General features: G+C 45.4%; 1 protein-coding gene across 2 annotated transcripts in view; it reads right to left on the minus strand.

Moving 5' to 3' along the window:
- rbfox3a (RNA binding fox-1 homolog 3a) overlaps positions 1–23,410 on the minus strand; it is a 242,842-nt gene that overhangs the window by 140,473 nt on the left and 78,959 nt on the right. The window contains exon 3 of one of the 2 annotated variants that reach the window (XM_028407838.1): positions 9,523–9,584. The exons of the other annotated variant lie outside the window; for it this stretch is intronic. Coding sequence (XP_028263639.1) covers positions 9,523–9,544 — 22 coding nt within the window. The 5' untranslated portion in view covers positions 9,545–9,584. The remainder of the gene's footprint in view (positions 1–9,522; positions 9,585–23,410) is intronic. 2 annotated transcript variants of the gene reach the window in all.

Genomic DNA, 23,410 nt, shown 5'->3' on the forward strand with positions numbered 1-23,410 from the left:
ACACGCAGGGCCGCCTCGCAGGATTGGCTGATGTTTTTAGTGTTTTATAGCTTCCACAGATGATTCATATTCTTCGTTTTAAAGCGAAAATGCCGAACTACTCGGTTGCTATCGGATTGTAAAGAGAAGTTACACTAATTTAACAAAAAGTGCATCAGAATGAAATCTCCTACCCTATCTTTAACAGCAGAAATAAACATGTTTACAACCAAAGCTTTACAAGACCTACAAGACCACACCTAAACTTCACCCAAGCTCCAGTCTTTGGATTTACCCGGCGATAGATGGACTCAGGACCCCCCCCCCATCCTGAGCTTCCAAACCACTTTGTCCACCTTTACAGTGCACCATGGGCGTACTAAGACCTGCATCCTAAACTTATCCGGCTTGACTTCAGTGCACAATATTTGATCAGAGGAACAGGATGATGTCATGTTTTTTCTTCATAGAGTTCCACAGGGTCCTGTGCTGATAGTCGTGCTAATTCTGCCTGATGTAAGCAGTTCTTGCAAAGTCCCTGATCCAGTTCTGGATGCCAACATGCACATGTCAATGCACATGATCAGCAGTGAGGTAAGACTCCATATATGTACACATGCTATACATACGACTGCATGCAAGGTGGAGCAAAGTGTACCTGAAGAGCACGTACCTACATCTCAGGACATATCATATCAACACTTCCAGGCTGAGATGATACTTATTAATGACAAACGGCAGTTAGGGGGACAGTGTAGTTACGAATCAATGAGTCTTGAAGGGCAGATGGCACAAGACATCCTCAGCAAGGCGTCGTCGACTAACAATATGGCCAAGGATCCTTCAGTGTTAACAGCCTCGCATGATTTACTAACTCGGCTGCAGTCTGAGTTTTGACCTTGTTCTCCAACAGCCTGGGCTCATTCTGATATTTTTTATTATTATTATTAATAACACAATCCACCTTTTTATGCTTTAATAACTTTTTTTATGTAGATCTATTTTGAAGGTCTACACAGAGAGTTTAAAGTCCAAACCCACACCGGAGGGAAACCCACAAGAAACGGAGCCGTTTAAGGATCACACACATATTTAAATACTGCACAAAGTAACACTCACTGCTTCCAGTTAAAAAACAATCTCCACCGCCTCTCAGCTTCCATACTCTTCAAACACTGTTGACTGTATTGGGCAATGGACTTTCCATTAAAACCTTTTGAATAACCATGAAAGAGTGTTGCATGGAAGACTAGACGTTGAGCAAATATTCAATATGACCTTTTCCAAAGGCCCGTATTCCAATAAATACTAATTTCCTGTTGATCTAATTAGCGCCTGGAGGAATTTGTCTTCATCAATTATTGAGCAAAAACAGGAGCAACTCTATGGTCTGCCGTTGTAATGGATTTATTATGGTTACGGGAGGGTGGGGAGAGAAAGGCTGGCTATTATTTATTAAGCAGTACTTTAATTGTGTTGAAACCACCCACTGACGTGTGAAACACCGAAGTGTACAGCTCGGCTGCAGAGCCACATCGTTTCAGGTTTACACACACACACACACACACACACACGAACCCGTCCTGTGAAGACAAGAGGACAGACAAACCTGTGTCTGGTCCATACACACAGATATGATCATAATAAATAATTCAATCTGTTACTATTAAAATAGCACGAGGTAGACTTTAACCCTTTAGAACTCTGTGGTGTTTTTCTGGCAAAATCATGGCTACAAGAAGAGAGAACCTTAATGTGTCATAGCGCAGTACAGCATATAAGAAAAATGTATATTTTATGGAATCGGTGTAAAACTACTGACCAAAGAAAGATGGACACAGGAAAAAATGGCATCTTTTTCCAACATGGCAGCGCCCGTAAGCAACAACAGACAGACTTTGGACGGTTGGTGGAGGCGGAGCCATGTCGTCCATCTTTATTTACATTTTGGGTTTTTTGCAGCTTTTCTAGTCACATGGGGAAATTTCTTATTGTTTAGTTTTTACAGACTCTGATCGCTGCAAATGGCAAAAATAGTAGTTGGACGGTGCATTCAGGTGCAATCAGAAGGTTGAATTTCTGCCTGTGTAACTGTTGATTTAAAAAATACACCTGCAGTTCAAACAAGGATGAGATATTTTGCCTATGGACCTACGAAGCTTTACATTTCCCGATAATCTTTGACTTTCACTGTTAGTCCGGAGATTTCACCTCTTACTGGTTTGGACTATCAGCCGCACGACAGCTGTCAAAGTACATCTCAAACCTCTGCTCTATACATTATATATGTGTTTACTTCCGAAAGAGTCCAGACTCCGGTGTGTGTGTGTGTTATCGGGCAGGACCTGGCTGTTGTTGTGTTCCATGTAGAACCGGATGCTACAGTACATCTGTCAGCGTCACATCAACACACATTTGCCGCTCTGTGTGTCCTCACATTACCCCCCCCCCCCCCCCACTGCAAATCGGTTCCCGTCGCCCGACTTAAATAAGTATCTGTTGGACATTTACACACACACACACATGTGCGCCCACACTGCAGCAGAGTACAGTGGAGCCCACAGTGTAAGTGATGAAGCAGCAGAACCACAGAGGCACCGCGATAAGGATCAGGCCTGACATTTATTAAAACGCTCTTCCTCTCGTGCTGCAACATTGGGACTTCCACATGGAGCCAGTGGATGAAGCATAATTAAAAAGGTAATGGTGCTGGCAGCGGCCAGGCTGGCATGACTCGAGGGCTGCCCAATGCTATCAGGGCAGCCAGCAATGAGAGGCGATCCATTTCAGCCCCCTCCTCCCACAGACTCTCTCTCTCTTCCAGCTAAAGATATATAATACCTACAACCTCTCATGGTATCCAAGTGGACCAGCACTGAGCAGAAAGGTGGAAGTCACAGATAGGGCCTTATCTCACAGTTTAAAAATTTAATTGTCGTCTTCCTTCCGCTAAGTTTTTCCTCCACCGTCGCTTCAATCTTTAATGAAGATTAAAGAGTCTCAACAAAGTCTTATCAACGTGACTGAGGAGGAGGAGGGAGGCTGAAGGGGTAGCCTTCACACACACACACACACACACACACACACACACACACACACACACACACACACATTACATTTGTGGAGTAGTTATAGATGTAAAAAAAAAGACCAATATTAGAAGAATGATGCAGGTACAGTGAGAGTGAGGCAGAGTTCTAAAATGACTATCATGCTTTAAATATATCAGACAATAACCTTATTATATTCTTTATACATGTGCACTATACTGCCAAAGCAAAGTTGGACAGCTTTGCTGGAACCAGACCAACGAAAAATATGTATGAATCTGTTCAGTAAATGTGTGAAAACAACTGTAAAAAAAAAACATCTTACTGTGAAAACATCCATCTGCTCAGCTGTGATGCTAACTGCTACACGTGCTGCTTGTTTTCTGCATTATAATACAGGATTAAAAAAAGACATACATCCTGATATGAAACTGAAGCACAACAGGACATTTAGTGCCGATTAATGTGCTTAAATAACTTCATCAGATGAGGACATTCATCCGATTACGCATCCAGAACAGACAGCCATGTAAGTATTTATACACACACACACACACTGAGTAAAGAGCAAAGCTTTCCATAGCAGAGTGGAGGCTGAGGCGGCTTATTGATATCAGAGCGAGGGGAAGGAGCTCTATTGGCACATAAATGACTTGCAGCGCAGGTTTCTGCGGCGCTTCCCACAAGACAGGAGAAACAGTCACACCCAATAAGCACTAAGTGGATGTGACACACTTGGAGATGAAGAACACACATTCTGTTATTTGTATAACCCTGTGTGTGTGTGTGTGTGTGTGTGGAACAGAGGAACAAACAAGAGCAGTGTTTTCTTCTCTTTTTACCATTTTCCGTGTGAGTTATGGAATAATAACAGTCAGAACTGTAGGGACAACAGCCTGTGTAAATATGTGTGTGTGTGTCTGTGTGTGTGATTCATACTTAAACAACTGTATAAAGTTTAAGGCGGCAAATGCGAGTCAGTTCACTAATAACTGGAAACTCTGCATCTGTAGCCGAATCCCATACGGGTGTCATATGTAAAGTGCTTTCCACTGAGCAGAAATTACTCCTGTCTGCCCTCCTCCACACACACACACACACACACACACACACACACTCACATATATGCACACAGCCACATATCTAGATGGCCAAGAGGGATAGAAGGAGGTGGGGAGGGAGGGAGAGAGAGAAAGAGAAAAGCTGACTTAAACATTTTTCTCCATTTCACAAAAGTAGCTGTGCTGTTGTCAACATGATGAATGAGAGAATAAAAAGAGAGAGAGGGAGAGAGAGAGACATAGAAAGAAAGAGAGGAGAGAGAGAGAGAGAGAGGGAGGCCGGGGAAGAACATGAGTTCTAGAGTAAGAGGGTTGGGAGTGTGTGACCTGAGGATGTGACGGCAGCTGTTGAACGTTTTTGATGTGATATTTTCTTAAGTAATTAATGTGGATATTTTTACTCTCTTTATAATGCTGCAGAGGGACAGAGGGTTAACACACACGCACACACACACACACATATTTATGACCACCATCCTGCTGCTGGTCATTAAACAAGTGAGAAGTGACTCTAACAAGCAGCCTCAGCATGTTGCAGCGACGGACTGAAAAGCTGCATGTTCAGACTGCAGTGAGTGCATAATGACCTGAAGGAGCTAATGCTATAATGTAACGGGGGATTTGATGTTAATGTATGTCATGTAAAAATTGTGATTAATGCTTTTACTTCTAGTTAGAGAAAGGTTGCACACAACCACAGCTGTTACCAACACTGGAAACATAACGGGAGCTCCCACCGCCCCATGTCTTACATATAACGTGTAGGCCCCCTTGTGGACTCCACAGACCTCTGAAGGTGTGCTGCTACCAAGATGTTAGCAGGTGAGGTGGGGTCTCCATGGATCACATGGATACCTTTAAATGGTTACTCAAACTGAGCTGCTATGGAGCAGAGAGCATAATCAGTTACTATAGCAGGGTGGACGTGGTCCGCAGCAATGCTAAGCTAGGTAACACCCAGCAGAACATTGTGCAAGCCTCCACTGTTTCACCTTGATCTGATCCTGCAACCCCGTGTTCCCCAGGTAGGAGACACATCTAGCTGTCTGTGTGATCATCAGACCAGGACCAGGCCTTCTACCTCTGCTCCGTTGAGTCCTGATGTGTCCAGTGTAGGAGCTTCCAGCAGTGGACATGGGTTAGCATGGACACCCTGACTACACAACACACTGTGCTGCTCTGTGTGTGCTGACATCTTTCTATCAGAACCAGCAGCTCATCTGTTGCATCAGACCACACAGGGCAGCCTTCACTCCCCTCCTGCATCAATGAGCTTTGTTACCGGTTCACCCGGCTGACTTTGTGTCTAATAATCCGGCCCATGATAATTAGATAATTAGTTTCATTTACCTTTCCTGTCAGTGCTAGGAATGGGAGTAGTTAAGTAATGATTTTCAGGATAAAGAGCATGGAGAAGACACACAGAAGCAGAACGTGCTGTGGATGCTGCAGGTACACATCACAGGTCAAATGAGAATCATAAAAAAAAGGATGCAGCTCTTCTTGTCAATTGTAAAGTAATGTGTTGCAAGCACAAAAGTCTTTCTTTCCTCCGACTCTTTGTGTAGATCAATAACCGAGAGGGGAAGAGTCAGAGACTGGAGGCAGTCTGCAGCATGATAAGGATTCAGTCTCTGACATGCTTCAAAGCAGCAGATTCCTCACAGCTGAGATACCCTTCAAAGTGTGAGAGAGCGGCGTAATGATGGAGAGGAAAAGACAGGAAAGCTAAATATCTGGTACCACCTGCTGGTCAGAGTCAGGCGAGATGAAACGCCGGCATGTCCACACTAGTTTAACGCTTGTAAACTCAAAGGAGACAAATATAGAACTCAGAAGAGCATCAACACCGGCGCTGAGCGAGGGAGAGGCTTTGTTCACGGTGTATAAAAGCCTGAGCAGCCTGTTACAACCAGTAAAACAACATCAATATTCAGTGTGAAATGCCCCCTCTCCTGTGGATGGCTCGGAGGACTCGCCGGCTGATTGTGATCCATGGCAGCTGACAATTGGTCCATTGCAGAGGGCTATAACCCAGCGCTTGTGCGCTGATGACTGCGCGAGGCGGTGGCCTCAAGCGGAGCAATAATTGGGCATTACTCCTGCAGAGAAGGGCTAAAAGCATTTCTGCCACTCTTTGTGCTGACATCCCTCTTTTACTCTCATCACACTCTTCTCCATTTCCCTTCACTCCGGCCAGCGCTCCTTTAATTGTAATGGCCTTTCTGGGAGTGTTAAAAGCGGCTCAGAGACACCGGACATCACTTTAACAAACACAAAGAGAACCTTTGTCATTTACGCTCGCTCTACGCTCGCTCTGTGCCATCCACACTGATCACAGTTTGTGCCTTTACATCGCAACAAATGCACACAACACATCACGCCTTCATGCATATGTATGTGCGTGTCGGTTAAATCATCATCATCTCGCTGATCGTTCCTCTTTGGCCGCAGAGGCTAGTGTTTATCTGTGTTAATAATGTAAGGGTGGCTTTAACAGCTCGCCAGTTGCTTTGCGCTATCACCATTAAGGCCGAGCTTTAATTTTTAATGAGCAGGAAACAAACTCTTACACTTTCACTAACATTAACAAATGACCGCGGCGTCGAATTCCACCCAATCAGCCCGGAGCGCTCACTGTCACAGGTACAGTTTGGATTAGTTTGTGTGTCCACAGATCAATCATCGGTCAATACTCATTGTGCTGGATGTCCCTCTGGTTGGACCAAGCTGCTGTCCGGTCTTATCTATATTTATTCTACCAGTGTCTCCTGCACAGCTCAGTCAGTGGCTGATGGCAAACATGTGAAAAAGCACAGCGAAGCATTAAATGTAATAATCTCCAAAGCAGAGGAACAACAACAGCCTCCATTAACCTCTGGGCAGGAGGGAAATTTCACTTAATTCTGTAATTTTGAGAAGACAAGCAGGAGCGGCATCACACAGCAAAGCTTACAGAACATCACCGAGCTGGAGGCCTCCAACAAAAGCTCTGAGGACACAGGATGGATCTGAAGCTGCCGGGAGAGAAGCCGGCTTGGAACAATCAGCCAAAACATTATGAGCACTGATGTGGGTAACAGAAGGCCTCAAGCCCCATGGACTCCTTGGTCAGAACGCCTCCACAGCTGCAGCTCTGTGGGGTGTTCCTGGTCTACCAGTGGTCAGCACCATTTAAAAGTGATCCAAAGAAAGAAGAGAGGTGAAGGCTGGCCTGTGTGGTCTGACCCAACTGATGAGCTGCTGAAAGAACTCCTGCTGCTTCTGATAGAAAGGTGTCAGAACACACAGAGCCGCTCCTTCAATGGACACATCAGGACTGGAGCCATGAAGCGATGACGGAAGGCGGTGGCCTGGGCCGATGATAGTCTTTGACATCAGGCGGTGTGATGCTTCGCAAGATGCTCTGCTGAGAAACCTCGGATCCTGCCGTGTGTGGACGTTACTTTGACACCTAGCCCAGCATTGCTGCAGACCATCCAACCTAACAGCGTTCAGAGCAAAGCAGCAGTGGTTCAAGAATAGTTCGAGGAAAACAACAACCAGATCAAGGCTTTGACACATTCAGCAGATCTCAATCCAATCCAGCATCTGCATCAGCTTCTGACTTACAGAACCTGATGCTAACATCGTGGTGCAGACCTTTAGAGGTCTGTGGAGCCTCGAAGGTAAAAGGGTGTGACCTGCACGCCTGATCAGTGCCCTCTAAAATGCACCATAGATTTTTTTATGGACTGTTGAAACCCAGGTTGTATTAAACATAACAATTACAGTTTAGGTCAACTAAACCCAACAGGAGCCCGATAATACTGGTACTCATCACACAGATTCTCATCATCTCATTCAGCTTCAAAGGAGCCTCTGCAACAATGATCATGTCCCAACTTTCCAATTAGCTGCCATGCCAGTGTGATTGGGATTAGGAGCCGTGATGTGGGCCTGGAGCCCTGTTGATGAACACTGATAGAGGATAAACCAGGCCGAGCACTAATTGATATTATAGAGAGGGAGGAGGAACCCTCTGTGTGTGTGTGTGTTATATATTCCTGTCACTCCCCTGTGGCACACATTGATTACATTGATTTCTACTATAAAACATTTCATGAGTGTGCTGTGTGGTGCTTTGGCTTTAAAGTCTGCAGATCATCGTCTCCTCTAATGATAATTTATTACATGTTTATACACACCGCAGCCCACACCTCATCCCTTTGTCTGTGCCCTAACACCAATACGCTGCATACAATGTGTGCAATATGATTTTTGTTTTTTTGTTTTTTTACACAAAGGCAGTGGTGCAGAGGCTGCGGTGTATATTTTCCACAGATCTAAGCTGGTTGTGATTGATCTTTCCTCCTGCTATTAGATTGGTATCGATGTGCCAGTAGGACAGATGGCCACACCTACAGCCAGGGTCACGCTTCAGAACCTAAAATTTAATCGAAATAATAATAAATTTTTTATGATCAAGCTGCGTGGAGGTTTTTTTGGAAGCTGAGCGGCGAGCTGCAGGGAGCGCACCGGAGGGGTGGGTGGGCTGAGATTGGGGGGGGGGGGGGGGGGGGGGGGGGGGGGGGGGCGCAACAAGCCAGCATTTACGAGTCCACACACTAAAACACACGGTGCACACAGCGGAAACTGGGAAACACAAGTTCAGCCAAGCACATGAAAAAAGTCAACATTTTAACAGGAGACATGTGAGTGTGCTGCTACATGAGCATCACTCCACACACACACACACACACACACACACACACACCCTTCCAGCCTGTTGAAAAAATAAGAAAGGATATGTACGAGCCCACATTTCAGCTGAAAGGGCCAATATGAGTAGCTGTAAATAATATTTCACTGATGCTGCTGCTGCTGAATAATAGATACTACAAGAGTCTTAACCGTGGATATTTTCACCCCAACAAGCCTGGCAGGCCTGAAGGACCCTCTCCTTTTTTATTTTTATTGTTACAGAGGAACAGAGAGCGAGCAGCAGGAGCAAAGGGGGGGGGTGGAAAAAGAAGAGAAAGAAGAAAGGTGGATGGATAGATAGCTCGCTAGATAAAGAGAAGGAGAGGGAGAGAGTGTGCAGCGGCGTGGCGGAGGCAGGCAGAATTAAAGAGGCTTTTTTGTGGCGTTTAATATCCATTCATTGGCTGGACTGCTGACACAGTGAGAGCACTGCGTTCAGGATTTATAGCCACTTCTAATGGGCATGCCCAGAACCAAAGCACTGCAGTCAGCACATTCTCCCTCTGCACACACACACACACACACACTTTAAAGACAGCCGGCGGCACACACACACACACACACACACACCTTGGTAGCTGTGCAGTAAATTGAGTGCATGTATCAATAAACCCACTAAATGTGGGAATGTACAGATGCAAACCTGTCTTGTGATTACACACACACACACTGTACACACACACACTGACCTGCCCAGCTGGGGGTCTCCATGTACAGCCAAGTGGTCGGAGAGGAAGAGACCGGTGCTGCCCTGTTAGACAAGCGGAGCACAGAGAGGAAAAGGTTAGCCATCAAACACACATTTTAACACAGAGCGTCCGCAGAGACATGAAACAGAAACACAATCCACACTCAGACGTTTCAACCCGTCGTGTCTGCACTTGGTGCTGCAGCTTCTTCCAGTTCCGGCACATGAGAGTTCAGGGATTCATCTCACAACTGAGCCAGGGACAAGAGGAGGGAGTCATTTCTACTTAGGAACTAGCTGATTTTTTAACATCAAAATGTTGGTGGTGAAAAAATAAATAAATAAAATGGTTAAAAAAAGAAGCAGAATAAAGAGGTTTAGATGTGGAAGAGAGAAAGGAGTGCAGAGTGTGCGACGGTAATGAATCCATTCACAATAATGATGGAGTTCACTCAGCAAACAATTGCAAACAGATAATTAGCTGTCAGCAGAATGTATAATATACTTCTCATCTCTGACTCAGAGCAATAGCAGACATATGAACACATAATTAGGCAAATGTAGACAAAATGTCCACAGCTGTCTGCAGCATTTATCCTCCTTAACACACACACACACACACACACACACACACACACACACACACACACACACACACCAGCGCTGCTGGTCTGCAGTGTAGATGTTAGACTGGCTTTCATTCACTACGTGCTGTTAGTTAACAATAATATTTGATATTTGGATTAGCTCGTCCTCACCAGGAGTCTGGGGAAAAAATATTTCCAGGCCATAGAAAAAGCCTGTGTGTGAGTATCTGGTGCCCACTAGTGGTCAGATCTATGCAGTGCATGAAAAATGTGCTGTTGGGGATGAGATTAGAAGAAAAATGGTGGACAGTGACGGGAAAATTGTGCAGAAAAAAGACATTTAAATAAGTTAAAACAGCACCGCCGTCTTTCCTGATGAACTTTAACAACAGCCTCGGCTCAGGGAAATACTCTGATTTCTATCTGAACGTCTGCACGGATGCGAGTCTGGGCTGAGCACCTCCACTTGGGGCCCCTGTCAGGTAACTGGGCCTGATTCCATTAAACAGCCAGTAATTTGGCCCGTGCTTAATCAAATCAACTTTAATACCTCCAATCAAATTACAGCAGCCTCCTGTGTCCCATCACACTGAGCCGGAGAAGAGACAGAGGGAAGGAAGCAAGACGCCCAAAATGCACACAAAGAGGAGGAAACATGGAGAGAGAACAGAGCGGATTTGTGGGATGTTTGAGTGAGACAAACTTGCGACAAGGTGAGGAAAGTAAAAAGTTTCATTACAGGACGGAGGGATCAGCTCTGCGTGTGCAGAGAGGAAATTGATTCTGCTACTCAGGAAACCGAGTAAAGAGCAGAATAATCACCTCCTCCTCCTCCTCCTCCTCCTCCTCCTCTCACTGCCATTTACTGTACTCTGAGGTGAATCGCTGAAAATTTCAAACGGCCATTTTAACATTTGTGCTGCTTATTCCTAACGTGACAGATATTTGTTGAATGAGCTCATGTTTGTGATGATGTCATCATTGTATCGACGTCAAGAAACCATCGTCGTTAGCATCCCGTAAAGAAAGCAAGAGATGTTAGCATTCTAAAGATGGAAATGACACACCAAGTCGTTTTAATGTCCTAACCAAACAGCATGGACGCCTGTCCAGCCATTAGTGTGGATGTTACTTTGACGTGTTGTCTCAGATGATGAACGCTCTTTGACCCCGTTCACACTGGGGAAATCAATCCGGCTAGAGCAGGATTCGGGCCGTATCTGGATATATCTGGATCGTTTTTTATTTCTGAGTCTGCACCACGTGAATCCAGATACATCCAGATATACGGATAGATCTCGATCCATCTCTCGGATTGGCTCAAATGTGGCTCAGGTCTGAATGTAAATCCGGCTAGTGAATCCCGCTAGCGACATCATACTTCCGGTTCACAGGGACAGTGTCTGGGTCACGTACAAAAGCCGTATGTAAACAACCGTCGAACTATAACAGCATGACGCATGCACACACGTGGTCGTACCGCAGCCTGAACGGACTCTGTATATTATGAGGCGCCACCTAGTGGTTTGGAGGACAACAAACAAGCCAGGTTAGGCTAGATTGAGCGCGAACACGCGTGTGTGATAGCCAGATTTGAAAATAGGTCTGAATGTATCCAGCTTAAAGGCAATCTGGATTCAATCCTACTCTAGCTGGACTGACTTTCTCCACTGTGAACGGGGCCTTAGCGTGTAAATGTAAATGCAGTTTTATACTGTGAAAAGTTGTGGACAGAGAAGTTTTGGAAAAACAAAGATGAAATAATGCTTTCTCAAGTTAAATGCCGTACAGGCTGTTCTCCTCACTACCACCCCAACTGAGCGTGTGCAGCAGTTCTCCCGGCAGGTGTGCATGAACCCTGCAAACTCTCCTGATGGGGGCAAGATGAATGGTTGCGGCGCCTGAACGTATCTCAGCACCAGCACCTTTACTAAACCACATGTAGCAAATGTTAATGAGAGTTCCAAAATGCCAGCGCACACACACAGGAGATAGAGCCTTTTAAACACAATCACTGATGAAAAACTGCTCGTGTGGCTGTGACACCGTCACATGACAGCAACATGGCGGACGACAGGTCCACAGTCCAGATACAGTAAAAGAGGATTTACACTGAGAGCGAAAGCAAGGAGACAGGAAATGAAGGAAAACATGAGAATCAGGGGAGGGTGTGTGTGTAAATATGTGTGCGCGCTGATGTGATGGGCGTAAAAATGACAAACGGCTAACTGTAAAGTCTCCAAACCAAGAAGCAACAGTGAAGAAAACACTGTTAGAAACACGCACGACCACAAACTACAAAACCATGCATAAATAATCACGAGCAGCACAATGCTTTACTTCCAATTTGTGTTGATTTAAGAAAATGTAAGAAGCAGTAAAAGGTAACAAGGGTGTAAAGCTGCGCCGTAAAAATCCATCATGTCGGACGCAAACGCTCTCCTGCTCTGGGATGAAGGGAGAAAAGTCATCGGTTGTTTTTTCGGGGATGGATAATTGTTATTTTGTAGCATCACTGGGTGTCTGGGGATTAAAAAGGACGTTCCTGCTCCAACGCTGCTGCTGAGCCAAGGATCCCTTCACCTCTACAAAAACTCATCAAAAAGCGCGTTAACATGACATCTGGTAAGTGTCTCAGAATAACTCAACAGTGCCTACAAATGTTTGACAAAGTATGATTTCACCCAAGTGTATTGTGTTTGGAAGCCTCAGCCTGATTTGTTCATTTATTGATTTATTTGCAGCCTCAGAACATGAAGGCTCAAACCGGTCGCCTGTCCAGCTGCGGCCTGTTTGTGGTGGAGTCTGCACCGCCCCTGTGTGGGTTTCCTCTCATATACCCAGTTCACACTGGGGAAAAAAATGTGGCTTAAGCAGAATTCGGCCGCATCCAGATCAATCCAGATGTGTTTTTTTCTGAGTGTGAACACCTCGAATCCGGCTGTGTCCAGTTTGATTTCAATCTGGCTAGATCCACCCACGAGAGCTGGATCTAGCGACATGCTACTTCCGGTTAGCGATATGCTACAAACACGCGACACGGGACAAAAAACTGCATGACGCATGCGAACAGACTCTGTATATTACGAGGCGCCACCTAGTGGTCGGCAGCAAACACGCTGGATGAAGCTGGATTGAGTGCAGACACAAGTGTGAGCTAGCCAGATTTGAAAATAGGTCTGAACGCATCCAGCTTAAAGGCTGTCTGGACTCAATCCTACTCTAGCTGGAATGACTTTCTCCAGTGTGAACGGGGCCTTAGTCCGGCCTCCTCCCACACTCCAGAGGATTTTTTGTGACTTTAAATTGGCTGTAGGTGTGAGTGGGAGCGTGAACCGCTGTTTCTTTCTGTGTGACCTGTCCAAGCTGTACCTCACCTCTGGCCCAATGACAGCCAGGTCAAAATCATGTCAACAGAACGGATGGATGGATGTTTAAAATAAAGCTAATGTCATGTTTGTGGTTCCTTCCACAGCTGATTCCTCATCTGGTTCTTACTCTGTGGAATGTTTTGACTTATATGAATCATGTGAAATTGAGCAGCAGCTTGGTGGGGGTGGGGGTGGGGGGATTTAGGAGACGTGATTCCTGCTTTTTAAGATAATGATGAGAGCTGATGTCAGCTCTTACTGCAGGAAGCCCAGCTTCTTCACCAGCGGTACTTCTGTAGATTCCATCTACTTTAATTGGGAGCTCTGTGCTTGGAGTAATGGGCTCTTTTATTTTCACGTGCTGCTGGGTGATACCAGCTACTGATGAGATCTCTGCTTTTTTTTTCATCCCCCCACTAAGAACATTTTACAGACACCATGATGCTTGTGTGCACCTTTTGGATGATTCTGCCGCACCATAATACTCCTTAATTACCGTTCATTTGCAGCAACACGTCAAGTATAAATACAACAATGGAACATTCCACCAATTTTCAGGCAGCACTCATCCCACCACGCAGTAAATGGGTCCTCGTGCTGATGTAGGTGTATCCGTGTGGTTTTACCAGATGGCAAATGAGGCCCAACTGCAGGGCCGAGATGAGGGATCAGGGGCTTGTCCCTTGCTTAAGTGACATTTGATGGGGCGGGTGTGGTTGGAACCTTGGGATGTCATTGTACCTCTCTGTAGAAGCGACATAAAAGGACGCAGGGGGTGTGACGGCAAAAATACCACCGAGTCTGCAAATTCTGCACCTGAACCCGGCTCCCAAAGTTTACTTATAAGTAAAGAAGCATGAAGCCTCTTTTACAAAGGTGGAGCCTTGTTAAACCTTTTCTTTTTTCTAAAGAACTGGACACAGTGGAGGAGAAGGGGTGTGTGCATTTTTTCCCCCCCAACTACACATCTGTGTTTTGGGATTACGTCAAAATGCATCTGGGTGCACAGAAGCACTGAGACTGAGCAGAACCAGCGGAGACACTGACTGATGCTGCGCTTATCCTTCTCTGCATGGTGGAAGGCTGTCAGCTGTGCCTTTGATTTAGCAGCTTTGTGACACAATGTGGACGGGTTATGGAAAAAAAATGTATAAGGCTAACCATGTTAGCTTCAGATCATCTGATTCAGCATCTGATTTTCTTTAGTTGGATCATCAGTTGAAGATATAAGATGCAGTGCAAGTTTCTGCGACCGACAAATTGCGACAAATTTGTACAAATTGTACGCGACCCGGACACTGCTCCCGTGATCCAGGAAGTATCATGTAGCTAGCGGGATTCGCTAACCACATTTGCGTTCAGACCTGAGCCAATCCGGCTAGATCCACCTCCAAGAGGTGGATTGAAATCAATCCGGATTATATCCAGATTCGCGTTCTGACTCCATGTTGTGTAGTACTGGGCCAGATCTTTACTCTCCATCCACATATCTCCATCTTTACGGTCGGCTGTTCTTACTTTTTGAAGACCCACAGTATGCAGAATGGCCGTCTCAGTCCTCAGCCTCGTTTATTGTGCCAGATCCACATAAAAGCTTGATTGTAGCCATATACTGCAGTATGCTTGGCTGTGTGTTATGGCCACTGATCTTTATGTCTCTCTGCAAAGGGAGCAAGACCCCAGCCTCAGCAAAACTATGGCTACACACACATTCATTCCCGCTTGTGTGTGTGTGTGTAAGATAGAACTCTCCAACAACACCGCTTCAGACACCACCACCGCCACCACCAGTCCATCTGCATACATCCTCCCAGGGGATGCATACAATAGGAACACTTAAATGAGGCATGCATAAATGGATGAAGCCCTTCTCGCATTATATGCAAGGCCCCGCGTGTGTTTTCCTGGTTGCATGTGTTTTATTCTCCCTTCTACATGCCTGGTGGTGGCAGTTTGGTAATTGAACGTGAAATAGAGAAAACGAAAAAAAAGAAGGAGAGGGTGGGGAGATGAAGATGGAGAGGGGTGAGGAGGGAGGGTGAAGTTGTAGGCGTCAGACACAATTAACCCCGGGAATAATTCAGGGATCAGATGTGCTGTAAACACTTGGAATAGAAAAAAAAAGGAGGCAAGGAATGAGTGAGGAGTGAACAGGGGTGAGACGCAGGAGTGTAATGTGATAATGTAATGAGTCCCACTGTGGGTATGTGGAACAAAACGCACACTGCATGTGTGTGTGTCTCTATTGAATTTGACTAGACCTCTCTCCTTCTGTAAACATCTGAATGCCTCCATGTCCGATGGGTGAGCGGTAAGCTGCCATCTCTGGGCGAGTGAACTCTATTTCACGGGTTAGTGCTGCAGCGAACAACAACAGAACCGCTCACTCTCCATCTCACAAATACTGTTTGTCCATTTTTAGTTCCATCTCAGTGCTGCTATCTCCAGTAAAGCCCCAGGCCCAAGGCTCCAGGCCACGGGGGGGAGGGGGGGGGCACTTCTCCAAACAACAACCCCGGCCAAATGATGGAATTTCCTGGGATGACGACCAGAGTGCCACTGGTTCCTCCTGGGGCCAGTACCTACTATATCTCCCTGGACCTTCCAATGCCCTGAAGACTTGCATGGCACACAGACAAAAAACCGAGCACAGGAAAGAGATTTCAGACCATAACCCGGACTCACAGACTGCATTACCTCACAGACTGGATTCAACTACAGACGTCACCTGTATGAGCTGCTGCGAGGCTCCATGGGGGCAGAATCTGCCTCTCACTCCAAGCAGTCTATCCATAATAACACAGGTATCACAAACATTTAAAACAGACTGTAAAAATCTAAATGTTAACACTTAAGACGGAGGTCTTTGGCCCTCAGAGGCCGCACGGGCTTCACTTCTCAGCCCTGGAGGTTGCCACTTGCCTTAACTGCTTTAGGAAAAGTCAAATATTTATTCCTACAGAAATATAATAACAGAATGTAATTAGGGACATCTATCTGCGATTTAGTAAAAATTATTGACTTTGTGGGGCACACCGTCTCGTCCCATTGTGCAGAGAAGCTCTGGGTTTGGATGAAGATATTCAGCGCACACACACACACCTTCAGTGCTTTTCACACAACTTTCAGGAACACTAAAACTGCTGAGCTGAGAATAATCTAAGCTAGCATTATCAGCTGGTGTCAGTGGCGGAGGGAAACAATGCAAGACTAATGGGCGGGTGATAGAATAAGTGAGTGTATGTGTGTGTGTGTGTCTGTGTGCATGTGAGAATGCATGCATCTTTGTGTGCTTCTGTATTCGCAACAGCCATCCAGCGGTTCCTCCCTTAATGCTAACTCAGGCTAATGTATTCAGCATCCTGTGGATTAATGCACCTTCTGAGGGGCTCGAAGGTGGAGCTTCTGCTAACTCAGGCTAAGGTGTTAGCTCACTAGCATATGGCAGGCCATAAAGGGAGATTGCTGCTGCTGTAAGTGGATGTAAAGCACGCCGAGACGAATCCCCAAAAGGATAAGGAACACGATAACTCCCCCTGATGTCCAAGCATGCCTGCCGCTGTATCACTTTAACATCCAGATTAGTCATCCTCATCCTCATCATCATATCAGCTAATGCACTGGTGTAAGATTTCCTATTTGTCATTTGTAGCTCATGCTTGGCTGCTATATTAGCCAACAATAACTTCCCAACGTACCGAAATGTGCATATATTGACGACAACATTGAGTTTTTAGTCAGGTTCCATGGAGGAGACCTGCCACAAGGGGGCGACCCTGATGCTTCAGCATCACTTGTTGGGGGACTTTCATGTCATCCATCTTCATTTCCAGTCTATAGTGTGGACCACATGGAGGTAGAGCATGGACAGTTTACACACACACACACACACTGAGATTCACCTCATGTGTAAATGAATTCTGTGTGTGTGTGTGTGTAGACGTGTAAATGCTCTGCTATGAATGATGGCATGTGAGGGTCAGAGTGAGAGTTGTGGCCAGTGTGTGTGTGTGTTGCACACAAAGCAAGACAAAACAAATAACCCATTAGGTGGTCATGCTCGACTCTCAGGGGCAGAACTGTGCTTCAGTTTTTTTTTTAGTGTGTGTGTAATCGTGTGTGTGTGTGTGTGTGTGTAATTGCGTGTGTGTGTGTGTGTGTAATTGCGTGTGTGTGTGTGTGTAAGATGGAGAAGGCTTTCCCTTTCTCTCTCTGACATGATTGGTACGCATAAAAAGCCTCATTCTGCTGACAGTCGCAGAAAAGACACAGATTGGCGACATGCAGGCACACACACACACACACACACACACACACACACACACACACACACACTTTCACACCACCCTTTCTGCTGCGCTCAGTCGGCCCCGCCGCAGTCGCTTTATTGATTCTTAAATGACACCAGAGTCACTGTCATGGATCCGCTGTGACCACTCTGCTGCCCTCGTTTCATTATATCTGCAGAGAAAGAGCCACAGAGACATCAAGAGGGAGAGCTGGTGTGTGTCTGTGTGTGTGTGTGTGTTTGCAAACAGTGGAAACCCTACAAGCTCCTTAATCGTCCAATCTCTCCATCTCAATTAATAACACAACAACAGTCAGAGCAGTATGACACATCCTCTCCAGCGTTCTGTTTACTCAGTGATGACTGAGTTCATCTCTCGTCCCCAAACAGAGAGCTCTTGCTGCTAAATTGTTCACACATCAGCAGACTTTTAGCTAAATGATTAATGTAATTTGGTTTATTATAATTACTTTCTCCACTCTGGCCAACTGAGCAACAGGGTGGTGGGTCTGTCAGCTCAGCCAGCACACAGACTCATTACAGAGAGAGTTTTGACTGCTGCCGGACAATAAATCCACTCCACAGACACGCTGCTGTAAATACTGGAGGCACAGACTGATTCATGGGGCCAATACGGAGCCTTTATACCAAAGGTGGTTTAATTCAGTCAGCAGGTTTCATTCAAGCTCCTGAAAATAATCTAACTGGCCGTAATGGCAGATTACAGAATAAGTAATATTTTACCTATCTGGGACCATTTTGGTGCCTGCAGAGTAACATTCTGCCCAGCTGACGCTCTGCCTCCTGCCTCTTCTCTGCATCAATCAGTAGTAAAACAGGCAGTCCAACCAGATCAGAACCAGCAGCCGGGCGGCTGTGTGATGACTTTTTTTAAGGCTAGTGTTTGTATTCAAAACACTCCGGGATACAATTCAATCTGTAGTGAGGCGGCGTCCAACACCTGCCACAATTACTCAAACACAGTCACCATCTTCTGCGGCGAAGACCGAATGAAACCAAAGCACTCGGAAACAGTTTTAACAATATATACAGACACAGGAATGAGCGGGCTGCAGGTGTTACTGCTGCTCTATGACTTCTGAAGTGCAGCCCCCTCTGCTCCATGCCATGCTAGCTTAAGAAGCCGTCTGCATGACTTCCTGGGGGCCTTCTCCTCATCATGTATGATTCTTCATTGCGGGCTTAAAAACTCTGCAGTCAGCAAAGTGTTACCAGCACAAAAGCATGTAAATCGATAACAATAACCTCACACACATCAGACCAGGATAAAGATGGAGACTTCTCTGTCATCAATATGGATATAAAACGCTACGAGAAGAAGCCGCTGCACGCAAACACACCATCACTCTGACGGTGTCACATGGTCTGAAACACATACATGAAGCTAAATGCTGCTTATTTCCAGGTAGGATGAAGCATAACTTAATCTGAATCAATCAATTCTTTCTCATGTTTGTCAGCAAACGTCCCAACAACTGCTGTTCAAACACACAGCCTGGCCAGACCGTGACCGCTCATGAATCTTGTGAGACTGCTTTGCTTTTCCTGCTTCTAAAATGTGATGATTTCACACTTGTTGCCAGCTGAGATTGTAAAAATAATCCTAATCTCATTAACTTGACCTGTCAGCAGTGTTTCCTGCTGCTGCTGATTGTTGTGCTACCAAAAAATAATAATAATAATAATAATACACCTGAACATGTGCTCATGTATTAGGTGGAAGCCTCACTCCTAAGGCACAAACACACACACACACACACACACACACACACACACACACACACACACCACACACACACACACACACACACACACACACACACACCTGAAAGTATTGCTCGCTCATTGTAAATAAAACATAAGTCCTCTTTCCCCAGGAGAGGCCCACATTACTGTTTCTGCACAGGACAGCAAAGTTTGCAGCCACAGTCGAGATGTCTGTGTCTCGCTCTCAGACTGACTCCCGGTTCAGTTTGATTCGATTCTGTCTGATTTACTGGCATGGCTGAAAAAAAAATATATATATATATATATATATATATATATATATATATATTGCTGCTGCATAAAAGACACTTTAACATAAAATTGTTTTAGCGTCCACATTTCTCCATCCAAATCACATTCTCTCGACCATTTCGGATATATATTAACATTTTTCTCTAACACACCACCCTCCATGTCATATTCACAGATATATGACAGGAAACAGGTCTGGAAATGATCAAATGGGATCGTCTTTTATACACACCTATTTATTTTTCAGTTATGATATAAACCTTAAACTGAGACTGGTTACTTTTATGACATACCATAAATTGTGCATGTGATTTCTGATTCTTTGACCTGTATCAATTGCACTTTTTTGCTCGACCCTATACAGTCGTAGGGAAAGGACAATCTGCTCCCACCGGCCGGGCTCTTAGCCGCTAACTAGCTTACTATTCATGGAGGCAGGAGGAAGACGGTGGAGAAATATCGTTGTTTATTTCATGCCTTAAAACAAGGCTGCAGAACAGCAGTGGTTACCGTAGCAACAACACTATATAAGTATTTTCTTTATATAAGACAAGCATCCAAACTCTGCTACTCCACACTATGAACAACATGTGTCATTTTAAGCTAGTTCACCTGTGAAATGTGTGGAAATTGATTTTCTGGAGCTCATTGTTATTAAAAAATAAATCCTTGTTCTGCAGTTTGACAAACTCCAGAATTTAAAGACTCCAAACTTCAAACGGCTCCGGAACGTCAGCAAAACACTGTGACGAGGACCAAAAATTCGAAAAATCCTAAATTGCAGCAGAAGACCTTTGTCACCTGCTCGCTGTGTTGACACAGCGCTCAAACATTTCTGCGCCGAGAATGATGCAACAATATTTGAACACACGCTCTGCTTAAACCCGACTTGTATAATGCTCATTCTGTGTGTGTGTGTGTGTGTGGTAGCTGTCCAGCTGGCTGCACTTCTTCTCCATTCTTTTCTCCGTATAAAAGCGACAATTGTTTGTTTTGAAACCTGAATTTGCTACAAATAAGTAATTTCCTCCTCCGCCTCTTCGTCCTCCTCCTCCTCCTCCTCCTCCTCCTCTTCAGTCTGGGGTGGATAAACCTCTAAAGCACAAGGACTATCAATACATTCTTTATTGGAACCTCCGACAAAGCCCTTTTGAGTGCTTTATGTCGACACTCGGCGAGCCTGCCATAAGTAGCCATAATCATTCATAAAGAGTTATGGCTAGTGGCTGCAATGTGCAGAGGTATGGAGGCAAAGAGAGGAGGAGAGGTGGAGGGAAAAGTAGCCGGTGTGAGCGGCGCGGAAGGAAAATAAAAGCTAAAATGTGCGGCGCTGCGTTCTGCTGTGGGATGTAATGTTAATCTGTGCGCTGTCTGGATTATTGGATAAACCACTGTCTCAGCAGGAAGTGCCACTTTAACGTCCGCTGAAGCCAGGAGGAATGGCCTCTTAGATGGCACATGAATTATGCTACAGCTGCCTGGCCGACTCCTCGCGCTGACAGTGAGTGTGTCACTGAGAGTTTCCAGATCCCAGAGTGGCTGCAGCGGCCAGAAAAGCTGCTGCTGCTGCTGCTGTCACCCATGATTCACATAGTATTATTATTATTATTATAAGCAATTTATACCTGCCTGTTTTTTGTTATAATATTAATATTTTTGCTGCTAAAAATTCTTCTATAGGTAAAGCATGCAAACAAGTGTTGCTAACAAGGATGCTAATCTGCGCTAATCCAGGATTCTTCTCAGAGAGACGCCATGACAAAGGAATGCTGGGAAAAGGATGGAGAGCGGATGTGTAAATGATGAAAGGGTATAGGAAAGAGATTGAAATAAAGAGAAGGGGGGGGCACGGGGAGAGAGAGAGAGAGAGAGAGAGAGAGAGAGAGAGGCTGGGCTTCTTAAACTAATGAGATATTGATCTGGGAGAACACACCTCCTCAGGGCTTCCGGCTGACAGTCAGATAAATGGGCAGCCATTCATTACACAGTGAGAGAGATATAACATGCGTGCACAGAGGGGGGAGGAAGAGGAGGAGGAGGAGGAGGAGGAGGAAGAGGAGGCATGGTTGGAGATAGAAATCTGAAGCAGTAAAGACAGAAGGAAGTTGAACTTGTCTCAGCAATCGAAGAGTAAACGGCAGAATTAAACAGCCCACGCTGCAAATATGCACCAGCATCTCTTTGATGGCCCAATAAAACTCTTTGCTGATTGGCTCAAGCTGCGATGGATCAGGGTTTTTTTTTTTCTTAGGTGACCATATAAGTGCAGAGGAAGCAACCGGTCCTATTTTGCAACATGACACCAAGCACACATGTTGTGCTGCATCCAGCTGTGGAAGCACTGAGCTGCAGCCACTGGTTTTCAGTGCATGTGATCACAGCAGACACACTGCAGTGCATCCCCGAGCAGCACCAGGCTGGGAGAGTTTCAAAGTAAAGCTCCAGCCTGTACATATATCACAGAACTGTGTTGACGTTACAACACTCCTGGGTGGAGGAAGGCCGCAGGTAGACCAGTCACAGGGTCTCAGAAGTCATTCACTTGTTTTCCATGAACACACACATCAATGACGTTATGATTCTTGCACTACCCCGGAGGAATTCAGTCAATCCTATCGGCACATGATTAACTCATGCATGGAAGCACGCACTCCTCACTTCCAAGAGTACACTGTAACAGCCTAAGTCTTTCTATGTGTTATTGTAATACCAAAAAGCACCACAGGGTGCCTGTCTTTGTTTTGTAGTAGAATTCTGTGCTGCCATTGCAAGTGTTAAACTTATCTTCAGTGATGGGTGTCGTAGGTTGTCCTGGTGACACTTCCTGTATCGCCATGGATACCAGTCACTGTAAGGTTGTTTTAATCTGTCAAGAAACAGAGTTCCAGCCTTGAAAATGTCTCTTTTTATGTCTGTGAACACCACAGGCTACTCCAAGGCTGGATGCTAACTAGCTACATTTTATTATAAGCAATTTATACCTGCTAGTTTTTGTTATAATATTACTAATTTTGTTGCCAGACATTGTTACCTTCTATAGGTAGGAAAGTGTTGCTAACACGGATGCTAATCTGTGCTAATCTAGATTTTTTTTTTCCAGAGACGCCATCCCCGAACGGTGGGAAAAAAAAAGGAGCATCCAAGGATGGAGAGCGGATGTGGGGGGGGTAAAGGTGATGGACCCATCGTCATCAGCGTCTACACACAAACACCCAGAGTTAAGGGGTCCTTGAGGTTTTGGCCAGCTGCAGAGAACAGATCGCTGCTATGGACAAAGTTGGGTAGAATCATGAGGTCAGGCAGTTTTACATGTTTGTTTTGCTATCAGCATTTTGTGTAACATTCTTTGTGTATCTGCTGCCTTGCTGCCCTACATGACGCTGCACACCTCATGCTTTATGAAATGATGCAGCCTGTGGAAACCTTTGTCCATCGATGGTTGAGGAACGGATCGAGCCGCACAACAGAGAGAGACGCCTGCAGGTCTTTGAATTAAACCGCAACCCTGAATTACAGGCTGCATCTCTAATTCCTCTTTAGGCATTTAGATGCATGCATCCCCCCCCATACAAACACACACACACACACACACAGCATGGTCAC

Source organism: Parambassis ranga, chromosome 6 (genome assembly GCF_900634625.1).
Source record: "Parambassis ranga chromosome 6, fParRan2.1, whole genome shotgun sequence".
Taxonomy (NCBI): Eukaryota; Metazoa; Chordata; class Actinopteri; family Ambassidae; genus Parambassis; species Parambassis ranga.